This window comes from Meleagris gallopavo, chromosome 1 (assembly GCF_905368555.1).
Source record: "Meleagris gallopavo chromosome 1, MGAL_WU_HG_1.1, whole genome shotgun sequence".
Lineage (NCBI taxonomy): Eukaryota > Metazoa > Chordata > Aves > Galliformes > Phasianidae > Meleagris > Meleagris gallopavo.
Genome location: NC_139404.1, coordinates 13,360,479 through 13,378,424, shown reverse-complemented (window position 1 = coordinate 13,378,424; position 17,946 = coordinate 13,360,479). Strand labels below are relative to the sequence as shown.

The following is a 17,946-nucleotide window of genomic DNA, read 5'->3' as shown; positions in this document are numbered from 1 at the left end:
AGGAGTGTTGGTCTGGGCTGGGACTTTCTGTGTGGGGCTCTGGTTTGCTCTGCCTTTAGAAATACTTCTCCTTTAACCTTCTGGGATAATCATTCCATCTGTAGAATATTCCTTTGCTTCCTGTTGTATTCAATAAACTTCTTTGCTTTAAAGGTCTCTAGGTCTCTAATGGTTGATACTAACCATCTGTTGTCTGGGGGGGAGGAGAAGACATAGGAAAGACAACTTAAGTTATGAATTGTTGTTCAGAAGTTTCATCTGTAAAATCCTAACATAGAAGCATGCTGAAAAGGGAGAGAACAGGAGTAAGAACTGGGAAAACTTCTGCTTCAGGCATTTGTTTGCTGGCACAGGCCCAGCAGGCACTGCATTAGGCAGCTTGGACTGACAGCTTGTTTTCATGTCTGCAGTGGTGCTTCATCTCCTGGCCTGGGACGACATCTGGCTGGCATGTTCTTCTCCACACTCCAGGAAGAGGACTCTTGTTAGTTGGTTACTGCAGTTCTCAGCATTAAAACATACTGAATCAGACTGCAAAGTAGCATGAGACTGATTTAAAAATAAAGAGATTTATGTATTGAGTTGAGCTTGGAGTTCTTTTTATTTGCTTTCTGGCTTGGAAACCTTTAGAATGTGTGATGAGTATATTTTTTGCTTTTCATCACGATTGTGAATGTTTTAAAAACACACACACAAAGAGCAAGAAGACAAATGAAATAGATCCTTACCTTATAATTGAGAAATCCTGAATAAACAATTTTGGCTTTCACAATCACGTCAGTTGTCAGAAAGTTGCAATAAAAAATAGAATAATTGGCAGTATTCTTGCCAAGAAGGGACAGGGGACCTGGTGGGACAAGAAAAATGGAGAAACTGGAGTGAAGTCTTGTTATCTTCATGAGGCTGCTGGAGTCCAGGAAGAAACAGAGTGGTGTAATACCGATTGATTCGTCTCCAGATTTTGATTACTTTCTCTTAGGCTGGAAAGATTCCCTCCAGCAGCAACAGGGGTACTGGATAAATAGAATTCATGGTCTGCAAATGGACGCCAAGGCTTAAATGAAATACTTCAGATACAACAAGTGTATAACTCAATACCAGCAACAAGTTAGCACTACAAGTATATTAAAATTTTACCTCCGTGCACATGTCTAACAGTTAAAGATCCCTTCCAACACAAGTGGTCCTGTGATGCTGTGACTCTGGGCCTCTCAGGCACAAGCCTTAGCTTTTGAGACTTTTGTCTGCATTCCCTGCATCACTCACAGTACACTTTTGCTTATGGTTAACATACTAATGGCCTCCTGAGTCCCTATTTTGTTCTCTAGGAGGAGGGATTTTAACCTCTCCCAGCCTGCAGACCAGCATTCCAAATCTCATCAGATTACAGTATGCTTGGAGAGAACACCATCCACGATGGCCTGAATCTGATGGCCTGGTCCTTTAATGACCATCCATTTTCATGTTTTGTAGCCTCTGAAGATGCTCATGAGTTTTCCATTGCACAACCACAACTCATCAGTGCTGTGCTTAGTATCTTCTCATGGTTATTATTCTATCAGCCTTATTAACCCCTGCTGTTCAAACATGGGCAGTCTGGAGGAATGCTGACTGGTTGCAGTTGTCTGGTACAGCAGTTTGATGCAGAAGAAACTGAGAGAACAGGAACTGTGCAGTTTAGAGAAGGAGATGGAGAGTAAGTATCATCAGTGTCCACAAACATCTGAATGGAACGGGCAAAGAGGACAGAGCCAGGCTCTTTTCAGTGGTGCCCAGTGCCAGGTCACAAACGGAACACAGGAGGTTCCTTCTGAACATCAGGCAGCACTTCAGTGCTGTGCGGGTGGCTGAACACTGGCACAGCTGCCCTGAGGCTGTGGATCTTCTCCCTGGAGATCGTCAGAAGCCGCCTGGCTGTGGCCCTGGGCACCCTGCTCTGGGTGTCCCTGCTGGGGCAGGGGTTGGGCCAGATGGATCCAGAGCATGCTGCCACCCTCAGCCACTCTGTGATCCTGTGATGAGCTGCCTGTTTTACCCATCCTTTCTGACGCTTAATATCTCTCTTCTATCCTTCCACCTCAGACTCCTGAACACCACTCAAAGCCTCAATGATGGGCCTCCTGTCCAGCTTCTACTGGAGCTGAGAACAGTTGTAAAAGTCTGTGGATTTAGGAAGGACTTTAACACAGCAATACTGGACTTTTTTTCAACTCTCCCATCAGTCTTCATTCCTCAGTCCTGTTACATCTCTGTACAAGTCACATTGCCCTATGGGCAGCTCAACCCCTGAGCTCCTTACAGCTTTGCTACCTTGCCTGTTTCTCCAATCTTCACCTTGCTGAGTCTGAGCATTCCTTGAACAGGGATCTGCCAGCCAAATTATTCTGCAGCATAGAATATAAATCTTCAGGTGTGATTGATTGACAGATTCTTCTTAGCTAGCTGTCATTAAAGGCATCCCCTGGTGTTATAGGTGGTAGAGAGGCCTCCTGCCAGTTTCTTCATGTTCAGCTGTACGATCAGTGCAGACCACCTCTGTCCACTGACCAAGCTTGAAGTATTTTCTTGGTACAGGATTTAATGGATTGAACAAAACACAAGTATGGAAATACTGAGAAAAGATGAGAGATGTGAAAGAAAATGGTGAAAACTAGCAACCATTGGGAAAAGAATGTAGGAACGAACTGAACACAAAAAGTATAGTTCCAGAACAATGGTATTCAGTCTGATATATGGATTACTATGAGGAAATCTACAAAAGATATATTCTACAAGGTCATGTTTATATTTAATTTTAAAAGATCTGGAAAAATTTTAGGGATCAGGAAAGTGGAAAAAATATTAAGCTTTTAGAAATTCATTGATGAAATTACAGAGTAGATAATGGGAGGACAAGGGGAAATGGTTTTAAGTTAAGGGAGGGAAAATTTATGTTGGATATCAGAGGGAAGTTCTTTACCAAGAGAGCAGTGAGGTGCTGGAACAGGCTGCCCAGAGAGGTTGTGGATGCCCCGTCCCTGGAGGTGTTCAAGGCCAGGTTGGATGGGGCCCTGTGCAGCCTGGTCTAGTATTAGGTATCTCTATATGTAATGGTGGCCCTGCATGTAGAAGGGGTGTTGGGAGCTTGATCATTGAAGTCCCTTCCAATCCAAGCTATTCTATTCTATGTTTCTATTATTTTATTCTACAGTAAACTGAGAGAGAGCCCATATATTTTGTCACTGAGTACACTGCAAAGCCTGCCATGTGTCAAGAGAGAAGAAAATGTCATCACTGACCACTTGTTCCCTGAGAAGATAAATAGGGAATTAGTGTCTGTGTCCCCTGGGAATGCAGGAACCTGGCCCCGGGAGCGCTGGGCTGCACAGCCCTGGGAAATGCTTTTCAAACGTCAGGTAAAGTTCTGGTCCACATCTACACAGATGTCTTTGTACATTCAAATAAAGATGTAGAAGTTCTCACACGCGATGGCTCCCCAGTGTAAGTTAATACGCAGATTTTCCTCCAGCTTCGAAGGGAGACACAGGCGGTTACGTGGGCACTGTTTTTCTTCCCTCGACCTCTGCAAACGCAAACCCCCCCACTCTGGCAGAGCCTCCCGCGCCCCCCCCCCGGCTGCCGCTAGGGGGCAGCACGGCTCCGCGCAACGTGCCCGGCCGCCGTTCTCTGCGCCCCCGGGACCTTCGGGCTTGCTGAAGAATTTGTAATTACTTAACGCAAAATTAATTAAAAAATGTAAACGAGGGATCTCATCTTGTATTACAGCAAATGAAATGAAATAAAATAAAGCCGTGGTGGCACATATTAACCTGGAACGTCTCAGAATTTCGGACTGGTTTTGTTTCGTATGCTTCAGGTTCAGGCGAGTTCCGCAGTACGGAACGGAACGGCTCCTTTCCTGGCGGCGGGGGGAAGGCAGCTCGCCCAAAAGCTCCCAGCGAGAAGCCGACACCCACCTCAGCTCCGTGCCTGAGAGCCAGAGTACTTCACATTCTTTTATTCTGCCTGTTGAGAATCTCAACACCTGCAGTAGAATCATAGACTGGTTTGCTTTGGAAGGGACCTTTATAATCACGTAGTTCCAACCCCCTGCTATAGGCAGGGACACCTCCCTCTAGACCAGGTTGCTCACAGCCCCATCCAGCCTGGCCTTCAATGCTTCCAGGGAGGGGGCATCCACAGCTTTTCTGAGCAACCTGTTCCAGTGTCTCACCACCCTCACAGTGAATAATTTGTTCCTAATATCTAGTCTAAATCTGTCCTCTTCCAGTTTAAAGCCATTTCCCCTTGTCCTGTCACTACCTGCCCTGATAAAAAGTCCCTTTTCAGCTTTCCTGTAGGCCCCTTCAGGTACTGGAAGACCGCTATAAGGACCCCCAGAGCTTTCTCTTAGCCTGTCCTTGCAGGGGAGGTGCTCTGATTATCTTCCTGGCCCTCCTCTGGACCTGCTTTAACAGCTCCATGTCCTTCTTGTGTTGGGGGCTGCAGAACTGGACACAGTACTCCAGATGGGGTCTCACAAGAGCAGAGCAGAGGGGCAGAATCACCTCCCTCGACCTGCTGGTCACCCTTCTCTTGATCCAACCCAGGATACAGTTGGCCTTCTGGGCTGCAAGTGCTGGGCTCGTGTTGAGTTTTTCATCAACCAACACTCCCAAATCCTTCTCCTCAAGGCTGCTTTCAAGCCATTATCCACCCAACCTGTATCTGTGCTTGGGATTGCCCTGACCGGGTGCAGGACCTTGCTCTTGGCATTGCTGAACTTCATGAATTGGCATGAGCCCAACTCCTAAGCCTGTCTAAGTCCTTGTGGATGGCATCTCTTCCCTCCAGCATAATGTCAGATAAAAGAGAACTGAAGTACTAATCATGTACCCAAAGGCTGACATTAGTTATGTGCTTCACCTGGTGCCTATGAGAAGCCTGTGCTTGGGCGCTGTCAGCGTAACAAGGGGCTCAGTCCTGTTTGTGACACCCTGAAACCAGACCACAGCTTGGTTCTAAGAGCCTGGGGAAGAGTCCCAGCGGGTAATGTCACCAATATTCTAGATTGTTGTCTGCTGTAAAAAAGTGGGAATATTTTTAAACATCTGGTAAAGAGTCTTCCATTTAGCATATGGGATTTATTTCAGTTTATTTCAGTTTTCTCCTTAATAAATACCAAGACAACAGACGAATTAGAAGTTAATTATTATTAATACATAAACCATATTCATTGTAAATAATTCTTACAGCTATATGAGAAGACATGTGAGGAGCGGCTGAGTTCCCTGTGTTTGCTCAGCCCAGAGCAGAGGAGCTGAGGGGAGGCCTGATGGCGGCTGCAGCTCCTCACAGGGAGCGGAGGGGCACCGCTGTGCTCTGCTCTGTGTGACTGCGACAGGGCCCGAGGGGACGGCATGGAGCTGTGTCAGGGGAGGGGCGGGAAAAGGGGTTAGGGAAAGGGTCTGCACCAGAGGGCGGTGGGCACGGAACGGGCTGCCCAGGGCAGTGGGCACAGCGCTGAGCTGTTGGAGTTCAAGGAGCATTTGAGCAATGCTCTCAGACATAGGGTTTGAATTTTGGGAGGCCTTTTGTGGAGCCAGGAGCTGTACTCGATGATCCTTGTGGGTCCGTTCCAACTTTGAGTACTCCATGATTCCATGGTATTAGGCTAATACAAAGCTAACTCGCACTTGACAGAATCAGGAGTAGCAATCTGTGCTGTGATGCTAATTTAAAACTGGTTCATGGAGTTAAAGGCAGGCATAGCTCCCGGATTTTTAGGACATCTTCTGGACTGCTTTCCTGGTGACTGTACTGAGGTTCACACCTGGAGGTGGTCCTGCACCCCTGGGCTCAGTAATTGGAGTGCAGCAGCTATGGGAACTGTGCCAGAAGGAGAGGATTTTTTGGTGTCTTGTAGGCAATTAGGGGCCACAGCTCCTCCTGGGAGTTAATGAGCACAGTGTGCTGCTTATGCATGATTTCCTGGAAATCTCTCTCTCCTGCACAGACATTATTTCCCTTACCACATTGTCAAGTAGATAAGGTATGTAACTGCATGCAGAGGTGTTATATCACTCTGACAGAAGCAGGAAGTGTATCAGTTCACTTTATAAAATGCATCAGGCATTTCAGAATGCAAAACGGGGTAACACTAAGAAAAATCTACCAAAGACACCTGGGGATTAGGAAGTGGCACTATGGTATCTGGTTGCTGCAAGCACAGAGGGCTGTGGCTTTGTGTACTTCTGCAGCATTGGGTGAGCAGTGCTCAAAGAGTAGGGAAGACCGTGAGTTTTGAGGCAGCATACTCCACTTCCTGCAGAATTTGTGTTCTTTTGTGAAAGTCGCTTGTCAAATTAGTGATACAACCCAATGAGGATGTCTTGTCAATGTGGTGTAGCTGCAGGCATGGCTCACTGTCTGATGTGGGAAGGTGTTGCTGCTGCTGCTCCAGCAGCAGGCAAAGCCAATCCCCCCTGCACAGAGCTCCCTAGGAAGGAGAAATGGGTAAAGCTATTACTTTAGTGCATGAGGAAAAAACCTTCTTTCTTTATGCGAACCAGCATGTCTCTGGTTTTCAATGTATAAACTACTCAGTTCCTTCCTTCCTTCCTTCCTTCCTTCCTTCCTTCCTTGCTTCTTTCCTTCCTTCTTTCCTTCCTTCCTTCCTTTCTTCCCTCCCTCCCTCCCTCTCTCCCTCCTTCCCTCCCTCTCTCCTCCCCTTCCTTCTTTCCTTCCTTCTCCTTCCTTCCTTCCTTCCTTCCTTCCTTCCTTCCTTCCTTCCTTCCTTCCTTCCTTCCTTCCTTCCTTCCTTCCTTCCTTCCTTCCTTCCTTCCTTCCTTCCTTCCTTCCTTCCCTCCCTCCCTCCCTTCCTTCCTTCCTTCCTTCCCTCCCTCCCTCCCTTCCTTCCTTCCCTCTCACTCTCTTTTTCTCTCATTCATTTTTGGCAAGTTAACTGTCTAGTTCTTAATTCCTTTCAAATCATCAGAGAATCAGCTGAAAGTACTAAAGCTCTTTCCTGTTTTGAAATTAGGGAGAATCGATTTCTGAACTTTACTCCAGTCACTTTTTGGAGTTTCCAGTGTATTTAGGAATAATCAAAATACATTGCCAATTAGAATGTGTACTTCAACATCCCACTCTGTTAACTGCTACAGTTATTTAGCTATAGCTAACTCCTAAATAATTTGCAATCTTCTTTCCGTTTTTATAAAATTTGATTCCAAACAAAGTAACCAGAATCTTTATATTGGTCAGATACATACAGTCACGTGCCAAAGGATGCAATCCATTTACCAACAGGGTGCTCTGCCCATAAATAGGATGCATGCACAAAAATCTCTGCACTCATTAAGGGAATGGGGTTTGCTCAGACTGAGGAATCTATGTAGGTGCAGGTATGTGGGAGGTGGCCAGGCTTGTGTTCAGGAGGAAGACAGTAATCCCAACAACAGCAGCCGTTACCACAGGTGAGCTGGAGAAAAGCACTATTACACTTTATTTTAGTATGCTACAAAATTCCTTGTTGAATTTTATTAGGTACTTTAATACCAAGCATACTTTAAAGTAACAAAAATTATTGTTGTTATTATTTTTACAGAAAATCAGGTATTCCAACAGTTTTCTTTACAGTTTTTGTTGACATAAAAAGAAATTACAGTTGACAAGTTACAATGGAGAGTAATGGGAAAGCAGTTACATTTAAAAAGGTAAAACATACTATCCATACTGAACCAACATTTAGTGATGCATGTCCTTGTAAGTCTTCTGTTTGTGTACAAATGGTACATTTTGGTGGAGCTGTCCTTGTTAGGCTGCAGGGACTTGTAATGACACTTTTTGTAAGTTTGTGTGTATTTAGAAAGGACTTTTTCTTCACACAGTCACCATGATGCAAAACTTAGTGCTATATAACCAAATAATATATGACAGAGAAACTCTGCTTCAGTGATTTCTGTCACAGCAAAAGACATGTGACTGCAATAATTTGGGATAGAGGAAAACATAAGGAGCAAAAGATGGTGATACGACAGCACATCCAGATAGCAGAGCTTCCACAGCCTTTTGAGATGAGTGTGTGTCTGTGGGCCAAGGATCAGTGACTGAAGGTAGGCTTTGCTAAGACACCACTGAATGGGAACTCCTGAATGCACCTGGCCTTTGAGGGTATGCGTTTCCCAGCTGCCACTGGTTGGACTGACCACAGATTTAAAAACCTTTTGGAACTGGGACCTCAGTGATTTCATACAGGTTCATGTACCAATTATCTGTTTTTTTTTCCTTTGCATGCACTTCAGTGCGGCAGCAGGTGCTGGGATTACATTTGTGGGGGTTAGTTGAGTTGGGTGGCGTTTTTGACCAGCTCTAACACCAGTCCTGTAGAGGTCAGGGAGTCTCCTACACGCAGTTACATGAGCAGATTTAGATTAAAACAACATTTATTTATATCTATTTTTAAATGCTCCCCAGATTCACATATAAATTTATTTGCAGACATCCATTTACATCAGTGTTTGGTTTCTAAAATCAGCAGTGCCACACTGCTACCTTGGTGATTAGATAATTCCTTGAGTTTATTTGCTTGAAGATGATTTTTCAATCAAAGATGAAACTAGTTTTCTTAGATCTATGCGCTAAATTCTTGAATACTTTGTGTTGTGCAGCTAATCATTAAAAATCAGCTTTAACTCATGCTTTGCCATGTCTTCAATGTATCATATCATTTAGGACTGACAGTAACAACCAGTAATGCTTTTAGCCATTTCCTCTGATACTCAGGAGAGGACAGAAGGAGAATGGGGCTGCTGCCATGTTATGAGGAGCTGCATGTGGCACTGGGTGCGATGAGCACAGGCTGCTCTCTGCCTGGTGCTCAGACCCAGGTCTTTCTCAGTACCCTGTGTCTCCATCTGATTTCTGCTCTGGAAGGAGGGTGCCCACTGGGCGGCTCCTGCAGACAAGAGCCCTGGGCTCTGCACACCCCTATGGCACAGAGCCGTCCACATTGGGCATTTGTTTGTGGTCTCTTCACTGATGCGTGGAGTTAAGGCCAGAAAGGACATTTAATCACCGAGCCTGATTGGCAATAATGGGGACAAAGATCTTCCCCTGTAGTTGTGTGGCAGAACAGGGAAAAGAACAGAAATGCCCTTACAGGTACTTAGTACATTTAAAGGGTAAATCGCTTTTTCCTATGAAAAAAAGAAATCAAATGCTTTTATTTTGTCACTTTAAATGCAAACAATTCTGTGTTGCTTGGGAAATTATAGCATGATGATATTCAGTCAGACATATCTTATACTATATATGCTTCATAGAACTAGATTATAGGTCAGAAATGATTTCTCAGTCTTAAATTTGTTACAGACATAGATTAATTGGAGCACATATGCCATAAAAATTGAGAAGCATTACAGTTTTAGTCAACTTATTATACACTGAAGTAAATGAAGTGCAGAAATGTAGCATTAAAAGTTATGCTTTTTCACTAGATGATGGAGACATTCAGAGTCTATTTATAAATGCTTATTTAAGAGATGTCCTATCAGCTTCTTGGCTACTGGGATAGGAATAGTCTGGAGTTAACTGCCTCTCTACAGTGAAAGGTTTTAAAGCTTTTTGCTTTCTGTCTGAATAAAAAAAATGACATTTACAAACCTCCTGATGCATATATTTTACATATGTTTGTCTAGCAACAACTACACCCCTTTTAATTTATTCCCCAAATGTGACTTTTCATGCATGTCTTCCGAATGCTGTATTCAGCAACAGTTTCTAATGAGCTGGTGTGTAATCCATGATTGCATTTCTCTTCTAGAAATCCCTTCCACGTCTGGCTGGTCTATGTTAGAAGGTAGCGTTTACCAATCAGGCGGTTTTGCTCTCGTCAGCGTTCTTCTCTCTCGGAGGCCCTTTCCCAAGCTTCTTCCCGTTTTAATGTTGATGTACAAAAGCTGTTGTTCATTTTGTTTTGTGCTCATTCTAGTGAGGATTGGCTTAGAAGAACTGTGCAAAACAGAGAGAAGAGAAAAGTTGGTTTACTGCCAGCCAACATAAAGACGTTCACACTGCGTGCACTTGGCTCAAGCCAAACGTCTGAGCAGTATTTGCACACACTTCATTATTGGTATTTCCACTTAGCATGAAAAATGGCAAGTTCAATCTTCAAATATAGCGATGATTTGTAGTCTGGAGGCCTTAAAAACCAATTTTCATCAGCAGATCAAAACAAAAGGTCAAAATAGTGACACTGTTTCATTTAAATTTTGAACGATATGAAAATAAAGACACAATGTGTACGAGACCAGAATCAAATTTGCTGGAGGAGTACAGCGAATCATGTTATAATCCTGACATCTCTATTCTGTATCAATAAATCTTTCACTCCTCTGAGCACATAATCCACATTTGTAACCATAATAAAACAATATATGGTGATGCTGTAGGGGGTGGTTGTGCTGTGCTGACCCTATTAAGCCCTCAGGTGCTGCTGTGCAGGTGCCAGTGAATGCCAAAATGCAACTGCACTGGCATTTGACTTTGACCAGAGTCCCAGTACAGGTGTACCTGGCTGGTGCTCAGCCCAAGGGAGAGGAGCAGTACCTTCATCATGATGCCATTGGACTCATCCTAACACAGTGCCCACTGTGGGAGGCTGCTGGGATTTAGAACTTAGGAGAAAACATGGTTCTTTTTCTAAAAATGAATGAATGACTTTAACCATGGAATGACAGTGAACTAAGTGTTTCAGAACTAGAAGCTCTTCAACATGTTGGAGCAGGAAAACGGATCATTGATTCCCTCTGAAGTTAATAGTTAATTCCCTGTGGCCCTGCACACTTGCTTCCTGCATCAACTTCCCACTGATTCTTGAACTGATGTCTTTCAAGCAAAGTTGGTCCTGGCAGGGGTTCTGATTCCTTATAGCTCACTCATGTTCAGCATTTATTTATAATCCAGATGTATTTCACAAAAAAAAAAAAAAAAAAAAAGGACATTTTTAATTGATATTGTTGATGCTAGAAACTAGGAAATAAACCATCCAAGAATCATAAGTATTGTTTCTTTTCTTACACAATCCAAGGTTGGTGAAACAGAAAGGTGAGGAAAGTCGAAGTTACATGGTGAGGAGCACATATCCTTAGATTCCTTTGAACAAAGTAAAACTAATAAAACTGAAGGAACCATTTGTTTCACTTGTTTTTAATCATAACATAGCGTGCCTATATTATGCAAATCCTTAGCAATGTTCTTTGGATTTCCAGCAATACTCAGTGTTTGGATTGTAGTAACATCTGGGTTGTCAAGCCCTTTATTTATTCTTTTTACAAAGTTTGCATACAGGTGTTACACACACAGAAATGACATTTAGTAACTATAAGAGGTGCCTGGCTGATAAAATAGAAATAAGTCATTCACATCCAACATCTCTCAGTCTGACTTGTATCACCCCATGGGCTCTTGATTGACTCTTTGCTGCTGCCTAGAAATCAGCTAATGAAAGCCATCTTTGTGAAAGCCCCATTGCCCAAACCATCCAGGTACTCTGCTGTTAAATTCTCTGTCTAAGGCTGTGAAGGGCTGCCTGTTGGGCTGATATCCTGACAGGGCGTTGTTACTCGTATTTGAGATGTTCTCTTAGGGAATTCACTCAAGTCACTCCTGCTGATGGCAGATCTGGGTTACATTCACCCTGCGAGGGATTTACAGCTTTTTAGTGTTCATGTAAATATTCAGGGAGAGGACACTGTTATTTCTTTGTTTTGAAGATAAAAACAGACATTAAGATTTTGTGGTTGCTCCCTCCCAAGGTGTAGAACACTGGATTTCATGGAGTCAGTTACATGCTATTACCTTAAAGCCAGTTGGATAGTAAGTATACGGAGGAAGGCACCTTCCAGGTCAGAATACAATTTCTCTACAGCAGGCTTAATACTTCAGCCCATTAATCAACGTCAGATATATTTAAACAATCTCCTTGCTGTTTATTTGACTGGTACTCTAGAAAATAGCAACTTTCTGAGCATTAATCTTTTATTGCTGTCTCCAAATACAATCAATTACTGTGGTCCCCGGAGCTAATGAGCAGCTGGCATTCATAGCCACACCAAAATCAGATCTATCTCCAGACCACACCATTTGGCAGGAGCCCACAGGTGAATGGACCAGAGGTTTCTCCCAGCACCTCCACAGTGTTCCTCCAACCCAGGATGAATGCTGGCATGACGTTTGGTGTATGGTAGCAGATGGAGGAATCTTATCTTCTTTCTTTGAAAATAATCCTTTTAATGTACATGATAAAAGTTATTTGGGTGGTCTGAGAGAATGATTTTATTTTTCTAGTGTTGAAGAGGAATAAATAAATGTGTGTCCTCCTTGGCTTACCTGTTATGGATGCCTTGTCCTGCCCAGTGCATGGAGCACCCTTTGCCCTGTCCTCGTTGCATGTTCTTATACATTATCCTGAGAGCCACCCTGGGGCAAATACCATGCTGTGTAAACAGTCAGGCATCAACTCAGGTTCCTCTCCAAAGTAATAAGTGTCCTGGTGTCAAAGCCAAAATCATAATATGGGCTTTTTGGGGATGCATCCCATAGACAATCCTGTCTAAATTTCCCACAGCGCTGTGTATATGGTTTCAGAAGTATTCAAGAATTTTCTAAATGCTCTGAATGAAAGAATGCCCAGTCTGTTTTGCCCACAGGAGACTCAATTCATGGCTGCACAAGGGCCTTTCTAGCATCCAAGAAGAGAGTTCCAGGGCCACGGGGAGATGATGGTGGAAATGAACCACTAAGCCAAAAGAATGGCATCTTATAAGAGACCTTTTTCCAGGAGGAAGTAGAAAAATGGATAAAGAGAATCCAGTCAGAATAATTTTGTTGACCTCTTGGTATCTGTGTACTACTTACAGCCGTAAACAACTCATACGCTGTCAGTCACAAGGAGGAACCCTGTGCATTGCAGGCACACTGCAGACCTAAAGCTGCACTCCATGCTCCCAGTGCCTGCCTTGTAGTTTCAAAATCCAATCTATTCTTACACTGTATTTTATTTTACCTTTTTCTGCTGTTATATGTAGAGAATGACACAGAGCAGGAGAAAAATGCTGTGGGTGCAGAGAGGCTGTTTGGTTGCAGTCAGTGTGCTCAGTGTGCTATGGGGGGAGGGGAAGGAGAAGACTGGGATACATTATTTTCTGGCTTTTTTTAAATTTTGAAGATTTTTTCTGTGTTTTGAAGCTGTTATGGTAAGAAAAAAAAGTTTCAAGAAAAAATGTAATTTTTAAGAGAAATTCATTTGGAAAAAAAAAAGAAAAAAAGAAGAATGGAACAATTAAGTCTGATAATCTTGTGCCAAAGTGTGAAAGGAGAGACATGTTGGGAAGCTAGGTCTGGAGCCCAGGGTTCAGCAGTTTCCCTGTTTCTATTCTTGATTTCTTCAAGTTCATTTTCTTTTCCAGATGGAAGATTTGAGGAAGGTGAGGAGCGTGTTTGGGAAGAGAGAGAGGATGGAAGATAGGAGGTGGGAGCTGGGCTTGGAACAATATCTCACATAACACCAGCTCTCAGAGTCAGGCATTTGGGCAGGCATGGGAAACTGATTCCATCCTCTGATGATTCCTAGCACTGCTGAGCACCTGTGGGGTCCTGCAGTGCTGTAGACCATGGGAGGAGACTGCAGTCTTATAGCTGAGATGGACAGAGTGGGAATCCTAGACGATGGGATTTACAATTGTCCTGTGTGGGAACTAACAGCATGCGTGGAAATGTGAAAATAGAAACTACTACCCATGCAGTGATGATCTTTATCCTGAAATATCAAATTATTAGGCAGTTGTAGATTAGTTGTTTGTAGGAGGTTGTCAGAGAACTCATGTCAGCACAGCTTGAGGGCTGGTATTTTTAGTCCTGTTGGGGCGTGAGGCTCACTTTCAGAGCTGCCTTCATAGAGCAAGAATGGCTTTGCCAGAGGTGAGCTTGAGGCTTCACCTCCACAACAGTTGGACTAGATTATTTTAGTGGTCTTTTCCAACTCTAATGATTCTACAATTCTATGATGCTAGGAGGGCTGAATTCAAAGGATGAGAAACACAGCATAGGGGCTGGTGGGCCTGCTGCAGGTGTGCAGGGAGGGGGCTGGGCAGGTGAGGCATGAGTCAGACTCACAGTAAAGAAATCTGTTCTCATAGTTGTATGGAACTTAGGTTCCAATTTGTGCCATTGCCTCTTGTTCTGTTGCTGGGCACCACTGAAAAAAGCATGGTCCCATTCTCTTGACACATGCTCTTTACATATTTTTAAGTGTTGATAAGATCCTCTTAATCGTCTCCAGACTGAACAGTCCCAGGTCTCTCAGCCTTTCCTCATACATGAGATACTCTAGGCCCTCAGTCATCTTCATGACCCTTCACTGGATTCTCTCCAGCAGTTCCCTGTCTTTCTTGAACTGGGGAGCCCAGGACTGGACACAGCACTCCAGCTGTGGCCTCACCAGGGCAGAGTAGATGGGGAGAATCACCTTCCTCGACCTGCCCTGCTGGTGACACTCTTTTAAATGCATTCCAGGAAACCATTGGCCTTGTTGGCTACAAGGGCACACTGCAGGCTCATGGGCAACCTGCTCTCCATCAGAACCCCCAAGTCCTTCTCCAGAGAGCTCCTCTGCAGCAGGTCAGTCCCTAACCTGTTCTGATGCATGCAGTTGCCCTTCTCTGCATCCCAGGGTGCTGGACTGTACACTTGCCCTTGCTGAACCTCATCAGGTTCCTCTCTGCCCAACTCTCACATCTGGGTAGGTGGAGTTTGACTGCACTTTTTCAGTGCCAGTGTTAGCTTAAAGAAGGCACCTCATCAGAGCCTGACAATTTTTTTTTCTTTTGACAGGATTCTCTTTCAAATGAACCTAGATAAAACCAGATGGCAATGACAGTCTCTGAAGCCCCAAGTAGGTGCTGATTTCAAGCTTCTTCCTCCAACCTGCCTAATCCCCGGCTCAGGTGGCCTTCTGGTTTGAAAAGTGGCTCCAAAAGTACAACATATGCGTGTGCATTGGTGAGAAAGGCAGGAGGAGAGTGACAGGCAGAGGGAAGAGAGACCTATCCAAGAATAGAGAATCATCATAGCTGCCATCCCTGTCAGCTGTCAGTACCAGTCTGTGCTGATGGAAACATCCTTGGGTGACAGCTCTTCTGCCTTGCCACCAGCAGCTCCTGAGTTCCGCAGTGGGACAGTTGGGGGCCAGCACTGCCACTGCTCTGCTGCACAGCACTGAGCAAGGCAGGAGGCTGTGTGCCAAGGTGGGTGCCGGAATGCTGGGATGTAGGGACCAGCTCCAGCCAAACAGTGGAAAGTATTTTCTTCCATTTCAATATTTGCTCTGTGCCTAGTGAGAAAAGGAAGATTTTTATCATAATGAACAAACACAGCAAAAAAAGCCTCCTATTCTTTCTCTCAGAGAGCTTTCTTTTACTTCAGAACAGAAATTCAAGAGGCATCAGAGAGATGATCCTTCCTCTGGTGGTTCCTTTCCAGAAGGCTCATCAATTTGTCTTTTGTACTTGCTAATGTTGCTGGGGGTTTGGGATGGCAGCCACGTCTCAGGACAGGTTTGCTGGCATGGGGAATCTGGTCTGTTGTTGGAAGGGTGGAGAGGCTAAAATGCCTCCATCAATACCGCCTTTCACTTGAAGCAGCTTCCTGCTCCACAGTTGTAGGCTCAAGTCAAGCAGAATCAGTGACTTGTTGTTCATCTATTTTTATTTCCTCTGTGTGGTTTGCTGCAGTCTTTCTTTACCCAGATGGTCAAATAAATTGCTGTCACTGAACAGGAGTCCCTGAGCAGTGATTCCTAAACTCTTCCTGTTCTTTAGCTGTTGAATGAGAAAACATTGTACTGTCTTTGTATTCTACACATTTGCTGGCATTGCTTTTTAATTTCTTTCTTGGAACCCAGAGGATCTGTAGGTATTTTTGTTTGTTTCGTGAGTTTTCAAGCTGCGTGATCAGACTGCTCAGAAAGCTCTGCATCAGCTTTACTTAAAAGCTGTTGGGAACTTTGATCTGTACTTGTTTACTGAGAGCCAAGCTGAGGGCCAGGCCGTGTCAGACTAGTACCCAGCCCTGAGCAGAGAGGCCTGAAAACGTTTGGATTCTCACTGTATATTTTTATGTTTTCCTCATTTTGTTAATAATAGATTTGTATTGAGCATTACTAGTTCTGTATATTCCAGGAATTTACTGGTGCTGTGCTGGACAGCATTAGAAGCTGATGTCTGGGAAAACAAATCTTGCTGACGTTGATACAAAGCACTATTTTTTCATGCTGAGAAATCAGAAAGGAGCCCAGAACCATCCTGTGGTTGCTGTGAGGGGCTGTGAGCATGGTCAAGCTTGGGGAGAGCTGCTCATTCAGGCCCAGCACCATGCCCAGACTTTGTGATGTTCCAAGCTTTGGTGAGGCCACACCTTAAGTGCTATGTTCAGTTTTGGGCCCCTCACTACAAGAAGGAAGTTGAGCCCCTGGAGCATGTCCAGAGAAGGGCAACAGAGCTGGGAACAGTTTGGAGCACAGGTCTGACGGGGAGCAGCTGAGGGAACTGGGATGGTTCAGTCTGGAAGAGAAGAGGAGGCTCAGGGCAAACCTTACTGCTCTCTACAACTGCCTGAAAGGAGGTTGCGGCGAGGCGAAGGTCAGCCTCTGCTCGCATATAACAGTGACAGGATGAGAGGGAATGGCCTGAAGTTGCACCAGGGGAGGTTCAGTTTGTATATTAGGAACAATTTCTTCTCAGAAGGAGTGGTGAGGCACTGGCACAAGCTGCCCAGGGAGGTGATGGAGCCATCATCCTTAGAGGTGCTCAAGAACCATGTGGATGTGACACTGTGGGACATGGCTTAGTAGTATGGTGGTGATGGATTGACAGCTGGACTGATGACTTCAGTGATATTTTCAACCTTAATGATTCTATGATTCTATAGATTGTACTGTTGTGTGTGTGGTGGGGTGGAGGGGTTCAGCCCTGATGGAAATCTGGGACATGAAGCAGGGCCAAGGAGGTGCCAGCCAGCACCTCTGAGTGAAGAAATCACCACAGCGTGGTTGATTTTACTGTGGCAGAAGAAACAGAGCTTGGCATTGTTTCAAGAGATTGTATTTCCCCAAATAATTTTCCAATTCATATAACGAGCTTTTCTCCCATTAGAAAGAAGCAGAACTGTGACAATTTGCTGGTCATTCTGGTATGTTAAAAGGAAATTTTCTATGCATCAAATTTTCTGAAATAATTTGCTGACTTTCAAATGTTATACTTCATTAGAACAACTACAAGAAGTTCAGTGTAAGCATCTTGGAAACCATAGCAAATAATATCAGTGTTGGCAAATCTTTAATGCTGCAGAATAATAAAAGCTTTTAAACTGTCTTTTCTTTGTGTGAAATGAATTTTCCTCCTCCTTGGCCAGCATGATCTGGGAGCACTGCACAGACCTGACCTGAGGGGACTGGTGCTGCAGCCTTCCCTACCTCGGTGTCTGCAGCACCAGGAGACTTCCCCCTCCTAAAACTTGTGCTCTTGATTACATCTCTTGATCTTTGGCATCTACTGGGACAAATGTTTCAGCAAAATGGAAGTTTCAGCAAGGATGAGTGTTTCAGTGAGTGCTTATTCATTTTGAAGCAGCAGCTTTTTCCTGGTGCCTCTGACTGCAATCAAGATTTATATGAAACAAATATGCAAGGCTCATCACAGGGCTGTGTTCCCATGAGGTGTCACCACTCCTCACAGCCGTCTCCAGAGCTGATGCAGTGCATGGTGTTTCCCAGGATAGCTCCTGCCTATCGATGTGGAGAAAACACTGAACCAGGGCTGCAGGAACCTGGGGTCTGCATCCCAACCCCACTGATGAGCTGCTTGCTCCTCTTCCTGCCTTGTTAAGAAGTAGTTGCCAAACTCTGTG

At 44.3% G+C, this 17,946-nt stretch overlaps 1 protein-coding gene and 1 long non-coding RNA gene across 5 annotated transcripts in view; one reads left to right on the top strand and one right to left on the bottom strand.

Annotated features, from left to right (window-relative positions):
• LOC109371035 (uncharacterized) overlaps window positions 1–3,745 on the top strand; it is a 59,047-nt gene extending 55,302 nt beyond the window's left edge. For both annotated transcript variants that reach the window (XR_014881314.1, XR_004159359.2), the window contains 2 exons: window positions 411–3,395; window positions 3,509–3,745. This is a non-coding gene — a long non-coding RNA (uncharacterized LOC109371035). The remainder of the gene's footprint in view (window positions 1–410; window positions 3,396–3,508) is intronic.
• Window positions 3,746–8,408: 4,663 nt separating this feature from the next.
• LHFPL3 (LHFPL tetraspan subfamily member 3) overlaps window positions 8,409–17,946 on the bottom strand; it is a 242,528-nt gene continuing 232,990 nt past the window's right edge. For all 3 annotated transcript variants that reach the window (XM_085216936.1, XM_085216930.1, XM_085216923.1), the window contains one exon: window positions 8,409–9,993. Coding sequence is in view for 1 of the 3 variants with exons in the window: in XM_085216923.1 (XP_085073049.1) it covers window positions 9,965–9,993 (29 nt within the window). In the remaining 2 variants the exon portion in view is untranslated. The remainder of the gene's footprint in view (window positions 9,994–17,946) is intronic.